General features: G+C 39.4%; 1 protein-coding gene across 1 annotated transcript in view; it reads left to right on the top strand.

The window, feature by feature from the left end:
- The window catches only part of GRIK2 (glutamate ionotropic receptor kainate type subunit 2), an 805,806-nt gene that overhangs the window by 452,479 nt on the left and 332,513 nt on the right, over positions 1–20,814 (top strand). The window contains exon 10 of the mRNA XM_019520163.1: positions 9,595–9,801. Coding sequence (XP_019375708.1) covers positions 9,595–9,801 — 207 coding nt within the window. The remainder of the gene's footprint in view (positions 1–9,594; positions 9,802–20,814) is intronic.

Raw genomic sequence — 20,814 nt, 5'->3', positions numbered from 1 at the left:
CCACATCATCTTTTTATGGAGAAGTTTATTTCCTTTCTCCTTAGTTTAGAATAACCTAGATCTCTTTGTTGCTACTCTACATTGTCTTATTGGTTGGGATCAGCTACTATCTACAGGTCTTTGTACATTTCTTCATTCTCTTTGGCCTTCTGGATCTTCAGTAATATTTCCCACTTTTTCTATGCATGGTAACAATTAAGAAATATATAGAGCTCTTCTAAGTTCTTTCTGGTAAATGCAGACTATGACTTTTGTTAGGCTGCTTCACACTCTTACTGCAGTGGTATTAACTAGCAAAACTTGTCTCCAATTTCTCCTTTTTCTGTTTCTTTGTTTGCAAGTTCTTTTCTCTCATGTGCCTATGGTGGTAATACTTCCTGAATCTATTGTTTTCTTCCAGCAAAGCAACCTACTTGCACTCCATATAAAATCCTTCCTAATTTCAGTCAGGAAAGAAAAGGTGGTACATCCACTGAAGGTCTCAACCACTGTTTCAATGAGTGGTTATCAGGGTTTTCTACTTAGAAAGTGAGCCTCTTATGTTCCCTTCTGAATTTCTTATGCTTACCATTCCTCTGGTCCAAAGTTCACCTGGCAATTGATGTATATTTGGTATGTTCTGGAGGTTTGGGGAATTGAGGATCAAAATAAGTTGCTAAATATTATAGACGAGACTCAGGTTAAGGATGATTTTGAGACTGTATATTTATCATACCCATGTGTTGAAATCTAAAGGATATGATAATAGAAATATCCTCAAACATCTAATGTTATGTGTTGTCAAAAAGGCTAATCTTGATTATATACATAATTAAATTTGTTGTCAATGCTATGAATCTCAGCACCAAGAGTGCTATTTTTTCCACACTGGGCATGTCTACACATGTGCCAGACTGTACAGTTGTTACTTCACAGTGATTTAGTACTTGCTTAAGTATTTAGTGCTTGTATCTAAAGGGAGTCATTTAGTACTTGCTTAAGCAGTGTTACCATGAAGTTCTGATGTTGCATGGTTTTTTTCCCACACTACTGCGCAGTAGCATTGACATCATAGTTCGTGCCCACCGACACTACATTGCCGTAGCAATGATGTAGCTCATCACTACAGTGATGTGGTGTCTCATGTAGATGTGTCTACTGAGCACTTCGATACAGTGACAAAATATGCACACCCATGTGCAAAAAGGCATTCCTCATATACTGTAAAATATTCAAGTGCCCATTTGCATTCACAGTTACCCAAATTGCATATTTCAAGCAAATTATTATTTAGTGCCTCATTCTTGCAGTTGCAACTTAGGTGTTTAGCCTTGAAAGTATTGCATTTTCAGTATATCTCAAATTTGTAATAAACTTTGGAATGGATCATGCGTTTACACTTCTGCTTTAGGCTTGGAAATCTGGAAAATTTCTCTCCTTTGAAAAATCTAGTGTCTCCAGTTTCTCTGTTGTCTATTTTTAGATTTGAAGAGATAATAGAAAAAGAACTTAAAAGTAGCATTTAGGTCATGTGCCCTTTGAGCCCCTTTTCCTTTCAGAAAAGTAGCTAAAAGCTGTTCAGATGAACATTATACTAATTAAGGTGGGCTGGAGAGTAGAAAGTACCTCCACAGTTTGTTTTCATTGATCACTTCAGATTTCACCACCCCTGAAAATCAGCTCTATAACAAAATTATCTTATGTCACAGGACAATGCTGGATGTGAGCAAGTACACATACTATCATTTTTAAGTGTCTGGCTCCCCTTGCTGCCATTGTAGGGATACCTTTTCTATTTTCTGTTTGTATTGAAAAAGTGTTCTCAGTACTATGAAAGTGCTTTTACCTACAAAATTAGCTGTGCAGGAGCACACATACCTTTGAATCAGTGTAATTCAAAACTACATGAGAATTCAACAAGATTTAAGTAAAGTTATATCATTCTAAATCTCGCTGTAGAATAAAGAAAAGCCACCAATATCAACTATAAAGCAGGGACAGAATATTTCATTTTCTTCCACCTTTTACCTTTCTTATCTTTCTATACTGCAAGCTCATTTAGGTGTATGTATAAAACCTAATACAGTAAGGTCTTGGTCTTAGTTGAGGGCTCTATGTACTATGATATGTGAATTATAATGCTAAATTAAAGAAAGCAACAATACCTCATCTAGCTTAATACACTTTCTCCAGCAGTGTCCCTCTCAAACTAAAGGTCATTATCATTGTTCACATTTACTTTTTTTCACATTTCTGCTTTTCTGTCCTATTTATCACTATATGTAAATTGGGAAATATTTCTCTATTCTTTCCATCTGAGGGAAGAACTCACTCCGGATATCATTAATCTTACTCTTCAGCTGAACAGAGTTTCACTGCAGTGTGGTTTGAGGCAGGGGTTCCAAACCCCTACTCATGAGTGGAATCTGGCCTGTAGCATCATGCCATCTGATCTGCAGACCTCCCCACAGGTGTGGAAATTTGGTGGTACCCATAGGGAGTCCCAGGCTCAGTGCACTTGATCAGATGCCAGATACCAGAATCCAGGGAACAGGAGCAGGAAAGGGGTGATGCTAGCTTCCTAGGGCCCAATACTGGCACACAGAGGCTGGGAAGGGTAGGTGTCAGGACCCCCTGATCAGGAGGTGGTGGTGCTGGGCCTGATGGCCCAATCACAGCTCATGAGGCTCCATTTGGCCCACAGCCTTGCCTCACACTATTCATCTGGCCCATGAAGTCAGAACTGAACACCGCACTTCAAGAGGGACATGGCTAAGCTTGAGAGGGTACAAAGAAGGGCCACCTTCTTGGTCAAAGGCATGGAGGATAAGCCCCACGAGAAGAGACTTGGGGAACTGGACCTGTTCAGCCTCAGTAAGAGAAGCTGAGAGGTGATTTGATGGCTGCCTACAAGTACATCAGGGGAGAACACAAAGATCTGGGGGAGCAACTCTTCAGGAGGGCACCTCAAGGGAGGACAAGGACAAACAGACATAAGCTTATAGAGGGCAAATTCAGGCTACACATATGGAAGAACTTTTTCTCTGTAAGGGTTGCTAGAATCTGGAACACACTTCTATCAGGTATGGTGCTGTCACTTCATTGGAGATGTTTAAGAGGAGGCTGGACAGGCACCTTGCTGAGCTTGTCTAAGCCCAATAATTTCCTGTCCACAGCAGGGGCCAAACCTGATGATCCTACGGGTCTCTTCCAGTTCTACAGTTCTATGATTCTAAGGCTGAGCACCACTGGTCTAAGACATTCCCTTACCCAAAAAGTGCCATATTTCTGCATTCTTCCTCAACTTGCCCCTCCCCTCCCCAGTTAGGAACATACAGGTAAATACATGCCAACATCCTTGAAAGCAGACTTAATATTTCTTAATCTTTGGATTTGTACCTTCCGTACAGGAGAGGTATGTGGTGGTGGTAGTGTTTGTTTGTTTGTTTTGGTTTGTTTTTTTAAATTTAACATTATAATTCACACTACAGTAGTACCTCGAGCCCTCAACTAAGACTGTTAAACTGTGTTACTCTCAAGAACTCAAAAGCATATGACTTTCTGTCATGATTGTATCCCGCAGTTTTGCAGGATCTAAAAAAGAACCACTCAGTAAGAAGGAAGAAATAATTTAGAAAGTCTCTGAAAGCTGACAAAATTGTTCCTTATCCTTCCTGTCAAAGAAATGCCAGACTCTTTAGGCTTATATCCTTACATAAGGGATTATTTTCCCAACAATGCGTCATTATAAAATAAGACTGTCCACACAGTGAGTTATCCGGAATCACTATGCTAAAGCAACCCCCTATAAAGACAAACCATAACTCTGCTTCCTCTGACTCACTGTCTCTGCAGGGAATAGTAAGGGGTGTAAGGGAAATGTTGCTTGCCCCCTTTCCACCTGCCTGGTCAGTAAGAAAAGAATTAATAATGTATTAAAGCATTCTAAAAATATCTTCCATTTAAGTTTTAAAGTGTAAAGAAAGCATTCTAAAATGCACTGAGTGCACTCAGGCTTTGTTTTGCCTCTACTGCTTTTGCATTAGGTTCTATTGAATGGCTTGGCATTTCTCCCTTTCCTTGCCAAGATCTTTAGGGTCACAGGGAAATTGAATCAAAGAAAAAGTTCAGTGAGGTTACCTGGAACAGCCTAGGATTGATTTAAGTAACTAAAGAGTACTTAAATAATTTGTCTTGGACACTGTTTCTGCATAGTAGGTCTGGTTTATCTTCCTGAAGGAAATATCTTCATTATCTACATCATCAGGAAAATAAACCGTTGAGCTGTAGTATGTAGTGGACAGAAGCTTTCCTAAGTACAGGCAGTGGGTTAGACTACCATGTGTTAGCTTCCAAAATGTAAAGAAGTATTATGTTAAAGTTATACATCTGAACTTGTCCAGAATCATGAAAAAGTATCTCCCTTCTGTCCAGAGTGTGTTTGAGGGATTGTTGCATATGAAAGATAAGAACAACCCGAATGTAATTTAGTGAAACATATGATGCTCAAAACTGTCAACACATTGGATTGCAAAATGGTTAAATGATAAGGCAATTAAACTGGTGAAAAATGATGAAGAGTGAAAAATAATAACTTGGAGACTGAACACCACAGAAGAGGATATATGTAACCAGACAGACAGATCCAAAGGCAAGCTAGATGAAACAAGGGCGAATATATAATAGCAAGATACATGGAACTTGAGAATCATAAAGAAGGTAATACAAAAGGGATATTCTGTGGATCAAAAAACTTGCACCAAAAGTTGCTTGTGTTAAAATGTGACAAAAATCATAATGACAGAATAATCAAATGCTGGTGAGGAAATTATTGTGCCAAATGATGTGTCTCAAAATTAATAATAATAATAACAGATAACAGAAAGGAGATCATGAAACTGGGGCTATCAATTTTACCAGAGGATCTGGCAAACACTGTTCTGCAAATGAAGCTGGAAAAGCAACAGGGCTAGATAACATATCAGCAGAATTATTAAAAGTAATTGTATACCATAGTTTTGGTCTAATGGGAAAAAAACACAATAGGTAGATTACTGTGAAAGCCAGCGATTTCTTAGGGTAGTATCTTTTATTGCATCAACTATGCTACCATGTAGATTCCTAGAATGTGGTCTGTCAGCTGGATAAAATGAATCTTTCTGAACTTACCAAAGAGAAAGGATATATCAGAAGTTTGTAACACATGAGGAAGACTTCTGTTCTGCATAATGAATGACTGTGTGGAATGACTGATAAAAGAACAACCATTAGAACAAGCTGGTTTCAGAAAGGGAGAAGGGTCACATGATCATATCACAAAAGTTTGTCAAATTATTGAAAAGTTCAGGATCAATATTACCTATTGAACAACTTTTTATTGATTACTTAAAAGTATTTGATACCATTTCAAGTGATAATCTATGACAGGGCTGTCCAACTGAATGGGGTTAAATTATGGCTTCCCCAACACTCCACAGCATCTGGGCTCCCACTCCCTCTTCTAGCTGCCATTTACTGCCCTTCCCTAGGGCAGGGAGTGGGGCAGTGTGGTAACACAGTGAGCTAAGGGTGAGTCTGGGGCATGCAGTTTAGTGGGGGTGCCAGAATCACAGGCATAAGGTGCAGCAGTGGGGCACCCATGTGGGTGTGTGCTACAACAGGGTGCAGTTGCAGGCCCACAGCGGTGTGGCACCCATACAAGTGTGCAGTGTAGTGGAGGAACACCTTCATGGGTAGAGAGAGGGTCCCAGGCACATGGTGTAGCAGTTGGGTGGATATGGATGGAGGGTGAAGGGGTGGCTCATGAGGCATATCTGCAGGGTGTGAGGCCCAGGAAGCTGTGGCTTGCCCTGGTGTAATCTGCTGGGCATGTAGTCCAGAAGCTTGAAAGAGTCCAGAAGCTTGAGAAGCTCGAGAGAGTCCAGAGGAGAGCCACGCGCATGATGCGAGGGCAAGAAAACAGGCCTTATGATGAAAGGCTGAGAGCTATGGGACTCTTCAGCCTGAAGAAGTGCAGGCTCAGGGGTGACTTGGTGACAGCCTGTAAGTACATAAGGGGTGTGCATCAGGATCTGGGGAAACAGCTGTTCACCAGAGCACCCCAGGGGATGACAAGGTCCAACGGTCACAAACTCCTGCAAGATCATTTTAGGCTGGACATAAGGAAAACTTCTTTACTGTCTGAGCCCCCAAGGCCTGGAACAGACTCCCCCCAGAGATGGTGCAAGCACCTACTCTGGATAATTTTAAGAAACATTTGGACACTTATGTTCCTGGGATCCGTTGACCCCAGCTGACTTCCTGCCCCTTGGGCAGGAGGCTGGGCCCAATGATCTTACAAGGTCCCTCCCAGCCCTAATGTCTATGGAATCTATGGAATCTAGTCCCCCACTGGGGCAGCCTGTGGAACAGCTGCTTGGAAACTAGACAGCCCTGGCCTATGGAGTGTACTGCCAGGTGCAGAATTTCGAGGAAAACTCATCAAAAGTCTCCGTCTTCAACAGCAGATCAGGAAGTCAACAGCAGTGAGTGACTATTGTGTGCAACCAGAAATTTAATGACTCAAGCCACTGATATGGGTAAGAGTGCTGCCATGCTGCCTAACACTGAATATATTTTGAAGCTAAAATAAAGCAATGAATTAGTTGCCATCAGCAGATTCAGTAAACAAAAATTGAAGCTTAGATTCTAATATGCACATTTAACATTCATGTGCACATTCATATATCTCACAGTGATGGTTAGTGTTTTTCTAGGGTGAGAAACAAGGCTGATTCTGCTCACAGGCTCTTCAGCATGCAGAATTTATTATGAGATAAGGTTTGGAAAGATTTGACAAGGGGGAAGAATTTTGAACTCCTATTCATGAACACCTCTTAACTGATCTTGGGTTCGATGATGACCCAATATTCTTGTTACCCAGTGCAAAGCCAGTGTCAGAGACTGTAAAAACAGTTAATGAGCATGATGGTCTGTGTCTGAATGTGATAAAAAAAAAATTTGTGCATGTCAATGTGATTTAATAAAAATAAGGCTCAAGAGAACATTGCTGTTAATGGTCAAGTTGTGGAGGCAGTCAATGAATAGCTAACTATGAATACATATATCCAATCAAGGCATTTTTCAAAAGAAGAATGCTAGAAATGGTTGGGCTTTTTTGGCTTCCATTATAAAAGCATGAGAAAAGGCATAACATCTTGAAATGGTTAGACCCTCATCATTTTCTTCTTTCCTGTTATGCAAAGAAAACAGTGTGCTTTATGTTAATGGAACGTTGTATATCAATTAACACATTCAAATCTATCTGTTCTTTCTTTGTGATTCAGTGAAAGTAAGCTGGTTTATCAGTGACAGAAATGATGAATTAAAGGTTCCTATCATGTTAAGAAGGTGAGGAGTGAAAAGCATTGAAAAAAATTAGATGGAGATACCAGGAGGCTTTTGAAACTGTTTTAGTTACTCATCTGTGTCATCATCTGTCTTCCTTTCAGTATTAATCTTTATAGTGTTCATCTGTAAAAATTCCACTGAGGTTTTCAGTTGTGTACTGCTTTTTATTAAGATGGAAATTTTAAGGTGAAGAGTTAATCTATAGATGCAGTTCTTTAAAAAAAAAATATATATATTTTTTAAAATGTTTCATCATACAAAATTATATGGGTAATTAAGGTAAATATTATGTAGGTATTTCACACGCACTATCTGTATTCATCAGATATCCATTACTAGCCTTGAAATTATTTGTACAGTATTAATCACATGCCAAATGAATACCTAGATAAAATTGTGTCTCAGGTTTTTAGAAAGTAGTTGTCTGATTTATTCCAGAAGTGCTTTTAAAAACAAAGTAAAAATCAAATTATATAACACATTAAAATATCTGTAGGTGAGATAGCTTGAACTGTACCATGAAGAAGATGTTCAAATCTGATAGAATCTTTTTTTTTTATCACTGTCCAAGACTGGATATATGCAGCTTTGCAAGTATTGTGTGTGTGCATGCAGCTTGTATATACAGTTGTCGGCTATCTAGACTGAATGAAATTCCATTACAACACTTTATTTTATTTTAAAATTTAAAAATGCAAAATCTTTTTAATTATTTGGCATATATTGTTAAAAACTAAAGTACTGAACTCTGCAAAAGCCTAACTCGTGAGGAGCTCCACTGGCAGAAGTATTATAGTTTGTGTGAATAAAACATTAAACCATAAATGCATTTATTTTAAGTATGGATAACAAAATCTTAACATGGCAATTAAAATAAAAAGGCCAGCAGTCTCTTTAAATTACATGAAGGGGAAATATCCACTTGCTGAAAATACTTGGTTTTAAAAAGGAAAATCTTCATGCATTCCCTCTTCCTATTCAGGCTAAAAACTTGTGTGCTAAAGTTTCAGCTGTATGCAAATTAAAATGGATGAGTTATGGGACTCTTCAAAATGGGGTTTATATTGGAAATGCTGACAGACCCTTATTAAAGCTGCCAGGTGCCAGTAGAATGAAGTGCCATTAACCCCTATGAATGCTGAGGCAGGGATTTTGGACTGTATGCATTTTGTAAAGTTACCCTAGAGAATTTATTTTATTATTCATTGAATCTTGTGTCTGGTGCAGTGATTGCATCTGGTGCCATTTTTCTTACCTTACTTTGTGGTTATTTTTTATCCTTGCATAAAATGGAAAGGACTCTAAAACATCAGCAAAGCTTGAGCTCATGCATCTAACCTATCCTGTTTCAGTTGGAAACTGAAGATTGGCACTGTATTGGTAGTAGAAAACTATAAGCCTCTCTCCTTTCCTTGTCATTATACTGTATTTAGTGAAAGCTAGACTTTTTTCTACAACCAATATATAATCAGAAATCCCACATGGTGTCAGCTATTAGGTTACTACCAAAAAAATTAAAGTAACTGGCAGTTCTTAGTAAAGTATACGCTATTCTCTAGGCATTACTTGAAACAATATATAGCTGCCTGAATCTTCAATCATATCATAACTTTAGAATTAAGTTTGAGAGCTGAAAACTTGAGAAAGTTAAAATTTGGTTTTCATGTACTTTTTATGTTAATATGTTCATTAGTGTTCTGTGCTCTCCTAAATAACAACTTTTAACTTGATGCAGGAGAACAGAATGTACTGTGGCTGATGTTTTTTGAAGGGTTTTTCTATATACTTATTTAATAAGGCATTGAGAGCACTATTAACATCCCTGCTGTTAAGAAAAGTATAGCATGTGGTACTTAGGACTCTTGATTGATATTAGAGATCCATAATAAAACTATTAGTATTCAATTGCCAAAATAAACACGTTTTTAGGTTACTTTCATTTTTAAGCAGGTTACAGAATTCCACCCAATCAATACTTGGGACAAATAAGGAATTTGTTAAAGAATACATTTCAAATTGAGTTGAGTACAGCTGCATTGGCAACATGGCTGCAGCATTGGCTTTTTGATGTCACTTAAAAATGAGAGAAATTGTTTTTTGAATGATGCAATGACAGTTTTCTCTTCATAACCTCTGTGCACAGGACATGATATCATGGTAATATATTAACAAAAAAGTTAATATACTGTATGATTGACACTCTCTCTGTGCTTTCAATTCTTACAGGAAGAGCCATATGTGATGTTCAAGAAGTCTGACAAACCTTTGTATGGGAATGATCGATTTGAAGGATATTGCATTGACCTCCTCAGGGAACTGTCCACCATCCTTGGATTTAACTATGAAATTAGGCTTGTGGAGGATGGAAAATATGGAGCCCAGGATGATGCCAGCGGACAGTGGAATGGAATGGTTCGGGAACTAATTGATCATGTAAGTACCTTTACGAAAGCCTTGCCAGCTATATTATTCTCATTCTACTTTCAAAGATATTTACCAAATTTATCAAGGTTATCACTTATATTTTATATAAGGATAGACTGCAGTAATAGTATGCGACAATAATAACTTTATGATAAGAAAATTTGTACGTTGAAAAGAAATGACTTTTTTTTTAGTTTTAAAATATCTTATTAAATATAGGCTATTTTTATGCATCACTGTTTTGTCTTTTTAACACTGTTTCTTTCTAACCAAAGATGTTTACTCTTCCGTGGATTATTTCCAAACTAAAATGTAGAACAAATAGCATTAAGAATGATTTCTTAAGAATACATATAGTTTTCATGTAAGAAGAAATATGATAACAACTTAATCATTCAGCAATAATTGATCGTTCATTGATGATAGCAGACTTTATACTTTGTCCTAGAAAAATCTCTATATAACCTTTAAAATATGTAGTATACTTTATCATGAACATAAAACTGAGCAGACCCTTCTTGTCTCCTCATAACATAACCTACAAAGTCCAGTCAGCACGACAGAAGTCTCAGTGCAGGCAGAAGCAGCAGGGTAATTCAATGCAAATCAAAACAGATACCATTATAGGCAATTGTTTGTAACTAATCCAGGCATCCCTTCAATACAGCCTTTAAAACACACTTTCTCAGTTGGTGGTGCCAAATGAATTCACCCTCTTAGGAATGGAGGTTAGTCTGTTTGAAAAGTATGGAATTGTATCTGGTGTCTTTATTTTGTCACATTTGCATTTATTTGGGAAAATTGTTCAATATCAAGACATCTGATCAAAGACACTTGGAATAAAACAAATGCTTTATGCATCAATATGATTAAAATAAAGAGAGATTATTCTGCCCCTAGCTAAAGTCATATTTCTTCGAGATGGCATTGGCATAAAATGCCTGAGCAACCTGAAGCTAAAGCAGCCAGTTACCTTGCTGCCATTTGTTCTAAGAACTCATGAGAACAGGTTCCAATTAAAAAAAATAAGATAATGAATATTAGTTGAATACCTTTCTCTGAAGTTATAAGTAAGTAATTGCTGTTGCAATATATATTAATTACATCTCATTTAGCATTTTTTTCAAACATGCTTGTGTATATATCAGTGTGAAATTGGTGGTTGTAAACTAATGACATCTACTTAAGTTAATTATCCCTGATTGGGAGTAGACACTGTACAATCATTTCTTCTATAATTCTTTTGAAAGCTTTTTTAGTCTCACTTTTTGGTACATACCCTACTCCATTCCTCTCCATTTCTTGAGGTGGTCATGATCCTCTAGGACCTACACTGAGATTATCAAAAATTTTACACATTTAAATAATTCTAATACTAAAATCTTAGTATTAAAATATAAACGTAGCTGTAATCATTCCATAACCTTTTGTTCAGTTTTATTATATCCAGAACTGATTTTTCTCATGATATTTCAAGTTTAATTTATAGATTCATGGATGGTAAGGCTGGAAGGGACTTCAGAAGATCATTTAACAGGCAGGAAACACAACTGGGGTCAGCTGACCCCAGCAAGGTGTTTGTCCAGTCTCCTCTTGAAGATTTCCAGGATAGATGATTGTACCACCTCTGGAGGGAGCTTATCCCACAGCCTGAACACTCTAATTGTGAAGACATTTTTCATAGTGTTGAGCTTGAAACAGTCTTCCAGGAGTTTGTGGCCATTACTCCTGGTTTTCCCCAAGAATGCCCTGGTGAACAGTTGTTCACTGAGCCCTTGATGTATTCCCCTGATGTAGCAGTAAGCTGCTACCAAGTCCCCTCTTAGCCTTCTCTTTTTCAGGCTGAAGAGTCCCAGGTCCCTCAGCTTTTCCTCATATGGCTTGCCGTGCAAGTCTCTGATCATACAAGTGACCCTTCTTTGGACTCTCTCAAGCTTTATCACGTCCTTGTTAAAGTGCATCATCCAGAACTGGATGCAGTACTCCAGCTGCAATCTCACCACTGCTGAGTAGAATAGAAGAATCATTTCCTTGATTTTGCTGGAGATGCATCAGTTTGATGCATGCCAGAGTATTATTTGCCCTGCTGGCTACAGCGTTGCACTGCTGGCTCGTATTCATACTGTGGTCTACTATTATTTCTTGGTCCCTTTTGTTCGTGGTGCTGGTCAGTTTGGTGCCACCAAGCCTGTAGGTGTGCAGGGGGATGTTCATCCCCAAGTGGAACACTTTACATTTCTCAATGTTGAACTTCATCTGGTTCTGACCCACCCAGCTTGCTAGCCTGTCTAGATCTGCCTGTATCTGTAGCCTATCTTCAAGCATGATCATGCTTCCCCATAACTTGGTGTCGTCTGTGAACTTGGCCAGTGAGCTCTTCACTCCCACATCCAAATCACTGATAAAGATGTTGAAGAGTACTGGACCAAGCACTGACTCCTGTGGGACACCACTGGTCACTTCTCACCAGGATTATACAGATCCATTCAGTCAGCTTCGTACTCACCTGTCTTGCAGTTAAGCCCACAATCCTCCAATTTTGTCGTAAGAACATCATGGGATACCAGATTGAAGGTTTTTTGGAAGTCAAGGTATACAATATCAACCTCGTCTCTCTTATCCAGGTGGTGAGTTACCTAATCATAAAAGGAGATGAGGTTGGTAAGGCAAGACCTGCCCGTGATGAAGCCATGATGGTTGCCATTCAGAATCCTACCTTCTGCAAGTCTATCGCAAGTAGACTCCTTAATGATTTTTTCCTAGGATTTTCCCTGGGATAGAAGTTAGGCTAATTTGCCTATAGTTACCTGGGCCCTCCCTCCTCCCTTTCTTGAAGATGGGCACAACTTTGGCCCTCTTTCAGTCCTCAGGAACCTCTCTGGAGCACCAAAAGTTTTGAAAGAGTTTCACCAGGGGTTCCACGATGACTTCAGCCAGCTACTTCAGCACTCTCAATAGAGTTTATCCGGTCCTGCTGACATATTTCTTCAATTGATCACATACCAGTTCTATGGCAATAGTAGGTAGGCAATCATTCCTGCCCTGTTCATTCTGTATCCTACCTGGCATGATTTTCTCCTTGCCTGGTGAAATACCAAGGCAAACTAGTCATTCAGGAGTTCAGTTTTCTCCTAAGTGTTGATAACCAGGTGTCCTGAGTTGCTAAGCAATCACCCCACACTCTCATTTGCTTTCCTTCTGTTCCCTATGTACCTAAGAAGGACTTCTTGTTGTCCTTGATTCCCATTGCTAATTTGAGCTCAGTCGCCACCTTAGCTTTCCTAATTTGTTTCCTACAAGTGCGGGCTGTTGTTGTAGAGTCCTTCTTGGGGCCTATCCCAAGCTTCTGTTGTTGTTATGCCTCTTTCTTCTTTCTTAGGAGGGACCTTGATTTCCCTGTTGAGCCAAAAGGGCTTCCTAGCCCTTCTGTTAAATGTTTAGTATATTTTTTTTCCTTAATTTTTTTACTTTTGTGTCATCCTCATCCTTACTGATTCACTATGTCAGTCATGGGAGTCTTGAGCCATAGCACATCATGAAAGATCTAATATTTCTGGTGAGTCTGGCTCATAGATGGAAACTAGATATGAGCAACTCCAGTGACATACCACATTGACATTCTCAAACCAAACTTTCAATCAATACTTAGTTTAATCTCTCTCATTTCTTTTTCTTTGTCCTTTGTCTCTTTATGTATCTGCATCTCTTTAAAACTCTGGTTTATGTATTTGGGAATACAATAATTATTCAGTATGACATTCATTCATCCAGTACAATGTCCTGATGAGAGGAATCAAGGCCCAAAAATTTGAATGCGTAACTATCTTTAGGATCAGGACCCAAGACACTTCTCCAAAGTCTCCAGTCTGTTGTTCAATAGGAGAAAAAAAACTTGTTTCAACAGAAGAAGAGTGGGAATGTCCCGGGGAGATGACTAGTAAACAGGGCTTACCTGCAAAACCTGAGGAGAAACACACGACGCCGACGCCGAAAGGATCCGTGCAGCGTGTCAGCCGCGTGTTTATGCAGGTGCATCCAATCAGTGACGTCAGGGAAGGACGCCAGCCAGGAAAGTTAAAAGAGGCAGCTGCAGCAGCAGAAGAGAGAGAGAGCCCCAGGACTGGGCAATTGGGAGCTCCACCAGCGGGAGGGGCGGAAAGCCCCAGGGAGGAGCAGCTGCCGGCTCCTCAAAGGGAGAAAGCGACGGCATCGGCTGATGGCGTGGCTCCAAGGGAACAGAGGCTGACAGCGTGGCTGGAGACTGCGCCGGACCAAAGACGAGTGGGCAGCACAGCCATGGACGGACTGACGGGGTGTGAACCCGAAGATAGTGGGACCCACAGGTGGAGTGCCGGGGCAGGGGTGCGGAGACGCAGTGATCCCAAGGGGGAAGAAGACCCGGGAGAGCTCGGAGAGAGAGTAATCAGGGCAGGATTGCCGCTGAACCACCGGGGTAGGAAATTGGAGGGGTCCAAGGGAAATTAGGGGCCAGGGTCTGCGCAGAAGGACCGAAGAGGTCCAGATAGGATCCTCAGCTAACAAAAGGGTCAGGTAGTGAAGCCTTAAGTTTGGTTATGGTATTTTGTTTGGTCTTATATCGGATGCCCTAGCTGAGATAGCTGAGGGAGTGTTTCATACAAAGAGGGCCTTGGGGCTGTGAGTGGTCCAAGCCTGTGCTGCGACCCTATACTGGGTCAAACAGGGAAAAGGAAAGGGGGAATAGCACCCCCACCACTGAGGAATCGGACCCACAGAAGAAGGACGCACTTGAGGGGGCGTGAGGCCGGGGTGTAGGGGTGGCAGAGCCCCAGGATGTGACCGCTGAGGGACCTGGGCCACGGAGAGCGCCGCAACCTGGCCTTGACACTGAAGAACATCAAGTCATGGCGGGCGAGAACAAGGTCGGGGCCCTGAGCGAAAGAGAGCTGCTCCAATACCGTAGCAGTCCCAAGAGGATAGTGACATCTGCCTACAGGACTAGAACTACCCAAGAAAGGGGGATTGGAACCCAGCGGTCACAGGGAATACTCCTAAAAATAAGGGTTCATGAGCCTCACCATTTTTAAAACTAATGTTATTGGTAATTAGTTTGGAGGCAAAAATTGCCCCTAAAATCTACCAGGGGTGCTGCCTACAATATCCAACCAAACTGGATGTGTTTTGGGAGGAGTTAAAGGGTAGGAGTGAATGAACTGAATTAAAGAAGAGGCAGCTCTCACCTTAAAGGGGTCCCTTTCTAAATATAGGGTTGAGCAGAAGAAGTAAACATGCAAGTCTTATTTTATACAAATAATTTAGAGTCCCTGTAGGCAGACCATAAGATGTGTCTTTAAGGCAGAATCAAATGTGGGCACAATAAGGAAATGTTACATAGATAGATGTATGCCAGAACTTTATACCACACTGACCATCCTAGCTGCTCTGTTGATGATTAGCAATGCATTGTACACCTTCTGTTACAACCAACATACATCTTTTGACTTATGGTACCTTCAGCAGTCACATCTCTGATTACCAGAGTGACCCAAGCTCCATCAATATGCTTCTTATATACTATCTTTCTTTATAGGACACCTGCTGTAGCATTTTTTCTTGATACATTTAATATCCAGGAAAGGACATAGAGTTTTTATAAATAATCATAAAGGAGAAGGTGGTCCTGTACAAGAAGGTATCTACAAGAATGTTGACAGAAACACTAGGTTTTGTCTCTACATAAAATAGTTTTAAAAAATGAAGTATTTTGTCCTACTGAGGGTAGCATGACTCCATATATCAAGTTGACCTTGTTTTGCCCTTTCTCAAAGTCTTTGATTAGAATGATGATAGGAACACTAGATGAGATGGAAAGAAATCAGGATTCTGAAGGTTATTTTATACAATACAGCTATAATCTCATGCTTAATCCTTAGGATAATTTCATAGGCAATTGCCTGTCTGGACTAGGAGAGCTGCTAGTTGTGCCTTTTTCCACTGTATGGGGGGGACAAAGTAAAGTGCTTATGTTGTATAATTTGGAAGTACTTTTTAGTAACCTGAAAAGTAAATTGTTGATCATCCATTCATAAAATCAGAAAGAAGAAAAAAGTGACTAGGTTACATTAACTGTACTAAATAAATAAATGAAAGGATATTTAATCTCTATCGTTAAAGGAAAAATACAGAGTCTATATTTAAAAACAACCTGTGGCCACATCCAGATGAGCACAGCCGTGCAGTATGTGGCACTGCAGACACATCTGTGGCACCTCATACCACATGTTCATCTGTTCTCTGCACTGCAAGGGGAGGAGGGGTTGACCCCTGGATATCCAGGACCATAGGTAAGGCTTGTCGGGCCAGTCTCCCCTACGCCATCCAGGGTAACCTGCTGTGTGGCAGAGGCATATGTATCAAGTGTTCCCTGAGGACAACTAGTGGCAGCACAAGTTGAATTGCTACTAGTTATCCTCAGGGAACCAAATGTCCACACACATGGATGCAGCCTGTGAATGCTTTTTGGGTGGAAGATAAAGGGAATTCCTAAATTAAATAAAAAGATAAATAATACAGTCAGTGTAAGGCTCAACTTTTGAAACTTTTATCCTAAAGCTAGGCATCAAAATTTCCATTGAGTCACTTTTCATAAATACTTAGTCCAAGGGCTCAGAGATGTGTGAAATGAAAATTATAGGTTCTCCTTATACCACTGGAAACACATCACTTGTTTAGGTGCTTAAATATACATTTGAGTTTCCTAACACTTGAGAAAGGAGCTTTCCATTCCTCTGTTGTTTTTTTATGACATGTCAAAAAGAAGAGTTCCAATGCTGCACAATTTTCTAAATCATTATTCTCAAACAAGGTGCTTCTGTAGCCTGTGGTACTTGTGATCCTTTAAAGGGTGCCACATAACGTTAACACTGTTAGATGTGAAATGCCTACATATGATTCACAAGATAAACCCAGGGATTTCAAATAAGAATCTATAGTGTCAAAGTAGTCTGCCCTGTTGTAGTCTTTTTGAGTTCTTTGCACCAGAAGAATTAGTCTATTATTTTTCCATAGTCAAGAAATCAATTAAAGCAATGAGCTAGCATTTTTCTGAGGTGTGCCTTGAGTTTAATGAGGGTTGTCTTGAATCTAAAAAGGTTGAGAACTATTGTACTAGGTAGACAAAGACTGAGACAACAGTGTTTGTCATTGTTTCAGCCTATGTGTAATTCCAGTCTGTTTTCCAGTATTCCATCAAACTTTCTTCGCTCTCTTACTGCATACATAGCCAGTGTGTTAAATAGTGTTTAAATAGTGTTTATCTGTGTTGTATCTTGTACGTCAAAATTTCCCAAATGGTAACAATCACACCAAATGGTCTACAAAGGACTGACTGAATATATTGGATCTCCGTTTTTTCTTTCTTTCAAGCAAATGTATTAAAATGAAAGGTGAAAACATGAAAGTGTCTTTTTCCCTTATGTTACTTCCTTGTAACAGCTACAGCATTTGCTTATAGGGAGAAGTCATGGGGTTGCTGATGGAAAGGTGATTGCCTTCATAATTGCAGTTTGGAGGGTGGTAGTTAGCAAGTGAATTCCATTGATATATTCTTCTATATGAAAAATTTGCAAAGCCACCAGGGAGGGGGAGTTGTGTATTTGTTTTTTATGTTATAATCTTATATTTATAGCCCCAAACTATGGCTAGACTGTTTTCACTGAATAGTTTATTACCCTTCCTGACTGCTTCAGTGGAAAATACTGAAATATTCATAGGAACAGGCACTGGGACCTAGTTGTCTTCATCCCAAGTGAATCCCATATAAGACAATCTTAGACTTGTATTCTTTCTTACCCTATCTCTGTACTAGTGGATATTTTATTTGAGTTCTTAATGCAAAATGAAACTGCTTTAGTAGGAAAGACTGAGAGAGCTTCATCACAGAACACCCTATATTGTGGTGTTTAGGTCACTCTCTTGGGAAATGGAAGAACTTAATTTAAACCCGTTCTCTTCCTGTTTTATACCAGAGATTTGAATCAAGTTCTCAACTCCTTTGTGAGTATCCTAAACAAGAGATGTCATTACTTTGTCCTTGATTTTGCGGTCCTCTGGTTAACCCTAGCTAGCCTTTCACATTCAAATTCCATTTTCTTTTATTTCAAATATTAAAAAACTAAACATTTTGAGTAACATGTTCATTTGATTCACTGAAAATTTTCAATTCTAGGTAGTATCTTTTTTGTTGTTGTTGTTCAAATGGTGCTGGGTGCAGGTGTTAGAAACCTATTTGTTTATTGGTGGCAAATTACTATTATATTGAAGTCAGTAGTAGGCTTTCAGTTTCCTAAATTGATTTTAATTAGGCCATAAACTCTGAAGAGCTCAGGTTCTTGATGATTTGTGCTGAGATCATTGCATGTTAGGGCTGTAGAATAAACTGTGTGAAGTGATATTGTATTATTTAAGAAATCATGTGTATGTACAAGAGAGTGCTCATGAGCAGGTATGTCCAGTATTTATCTGTATTAATATAGGATACTGGCACTCTATAGTTAGATAACACAGTAAAATAATTTACTTTACTTTTCTTATAATAGAAGCCCTTCTGTGCAACCACAAAATTATTTAAAAGCATTCTTAGTTGGTAGGTTTTTGAAACAGTGAGGCAAATATCTGCAGTTTTGTAGTTTCTGGCAGATATGTATTGAAGTGAGAAATCCATTGGGAACTAATTCACTATTATTATGTGCTATTTAAAAAAAATGCAGTTGTTGTTTCATGGCTTTCAATGTACATGATTTCCCCAAATAGTTCTTATGGAACACAAAGCTTATGCATTACAAGTTGTATTATCACTAGCAGAGCTTTTATGATTCATAAATCGTTACAGAAAAGCTTCTTTAACTACTTCCCTTTTAGATCATGACTGCTGTTTTATTATCTACAAGTATTAAAATAAAACATTTGTTTCTTCAGAATTGTTCAGGAGCAAGACTTGTACATACAGTGGGCAGTTAGATAAACAGATGTAATTTAGTGTGAATTATCCTTAACTACTTTTCAGTGCATGTGCTTTTTGAATTTGTTAAAATTAACATCTTCAGTCACTTTTCACTACAGGACATTTGAACCGATGATAGCTCCAACATTATTTTCTTTGTTCAGTAATCTAGAAGATTTTAGATGTTTGGTTAATCAATTTAAAGTGGTCTGGAATAAACCTTAATTAATTAGTTTTCTGTAATTCTTGGAGTTATTTATGCCCAGGAATAACTTAGCTCAGAGAGTTGCTTAGCTGCTGAAGTCAGGCAGCTACCCTATTTACTCAAATATAAAAAACTTTTCTGCCCCTCCAATCAGCATGGAGAAAATATTCCCTCACCTTATATTTGCATACAAGAAAACCTCATTGAATACATTCTCTTTCATTAATCTGTTGCCAGAAGCGGCATGTGCTTAGTAAAGGTAACCAACTCTATGAAGATAATTGAATGCAACCCACACTGAGCATGCTTGTAAACCATATGGCCCATATTAGGTAAACATATTGATGGGACCCTACCACAAGGCTACATTAGTGCATCCAATCTAAATAAGACGCAGTGCCCATTGCACTCATTTCCCCTCAGTACCACCTCTTTTTCAACTCATGGTGATATCATGGTGAACCATACATTTCAACTTCCTCTTCACTCTCACAGCTGAGCTGTGCCTTACTTTCCCATTTCTGATGATTCCTGTTTCTTCACCAGCCTTAGATGTCTGGCAGACATCACCAAACTTCTGTACAGATGAGAGGCTCTGTTGCCCTTTCCCTTGGCCCATTGCATGTGATTGGTGTGGCCCCGCCCACCATGAAGTGGTGGTGGAGCCAGTTGCCCTGTGCTTCATCTGCGTATAAATTTTTGGAGGATCCCAGACATCTGGTTCCAGTGATGAGTATGTGCTGGCGAGTGGGGGAGGGAGCATAATTAGCACATGGATCCTTTGTGGAGGGTGTATCTGGAGTTGACATACAAACTGAGCAGTGCTGAATTGCAGGGATCACTGTGGCTTAAAACATTGTTGACTCTGCTGGGGCCTGGCCCAATGAACTATGTCATAAATCATACGGTTTTTGACTTTGGACTATTATCAGGCATAGTTTGTATTATGTATAAGTAGGTACAAAATTGCTGCTTAAATGTGGGTTTATGGAGTACTTGTACTGAAACTTGCAGCAGTTTGCAAAAAAAGACTAAATGCATCTATTCTGGATGATTTAAGTCTATAGGTAGCCAGAATAATTTGTTTTTATGCAGATCGCTATAGGTATGTCTGTTTCAAAGTCAGAGTTTTTTTGGTTTCTTGTATTTCAACAGAGCTTGAGCAGGGTCTGACAGTAAGGGGGTGGAGGGGGCTGCACAAGGAAGAAGCTGAGGTGGGTGGGAAAGAGAGCAAAGGGGCCACCTGATGCCCCCAAACACTATTTCCCTGCTGTAGCAGTAGGAGGGGGACAGATTCAAGACCAACCTCTGATAATTAGTTTGCATACCTGGAAAATTTTAATAAATGTATAACATTTCCATATAAAGAACCTAATTATTAGGGGGTCCTTTTAAATTCAGAGTTGTCTTAGGTTTGAGTAAATATGGTATGTATCTTCTTGTTTGTTTGATAGTAAGAAAAACCCCAAACAAGAAAAAACCCTTTATATTAAAGAATGTTATGGCTAACTTTTTCTTGACTTCTCCCTTTCTCTCCTCCTCCCCCCACCAAAGTCAATTTGATTGTATTATTTTAACTTCTGTAAATTTTTTAATTCTTAAAAAATCCTTCTGTTCAGATTGTGTTGTTCCTTTAAAAGATTTCCAAGGTGCCAATCCTTCTCCCAATCTTTATGCTCAGTCAATGCCTGGCACAATCTTGGCCTGGTAATTTCCATAAAGAAGGACAGGGAGTTTAATTTTCAAAGAAATGCAGGAATGGTGATTGAGACCTCTGGGTGTTCATGGTAGAGCCCCCCTGTGCAGCGTGGGGCAGCAGGGCTTGACCCCCCCCACT

Source organism: Gavialis gangeticus, unplaced genomic scaffold (genome assembly GCF_001723915.1).
Source record: "Gavialis gangeticus isolate Ggan-Ray unplaced genomic scaffold, GavGan_comp1, whole genome shotgun sequence".
Lineage (NCBI taxonomy): Eukaryota > Metazoa > Chordata > Crocodylia > Gavialidae > Gavialis > Gavialis gangeticus.
This window is presented reverse-complemented; position numbering and strand designations above follow the sequence as displayed.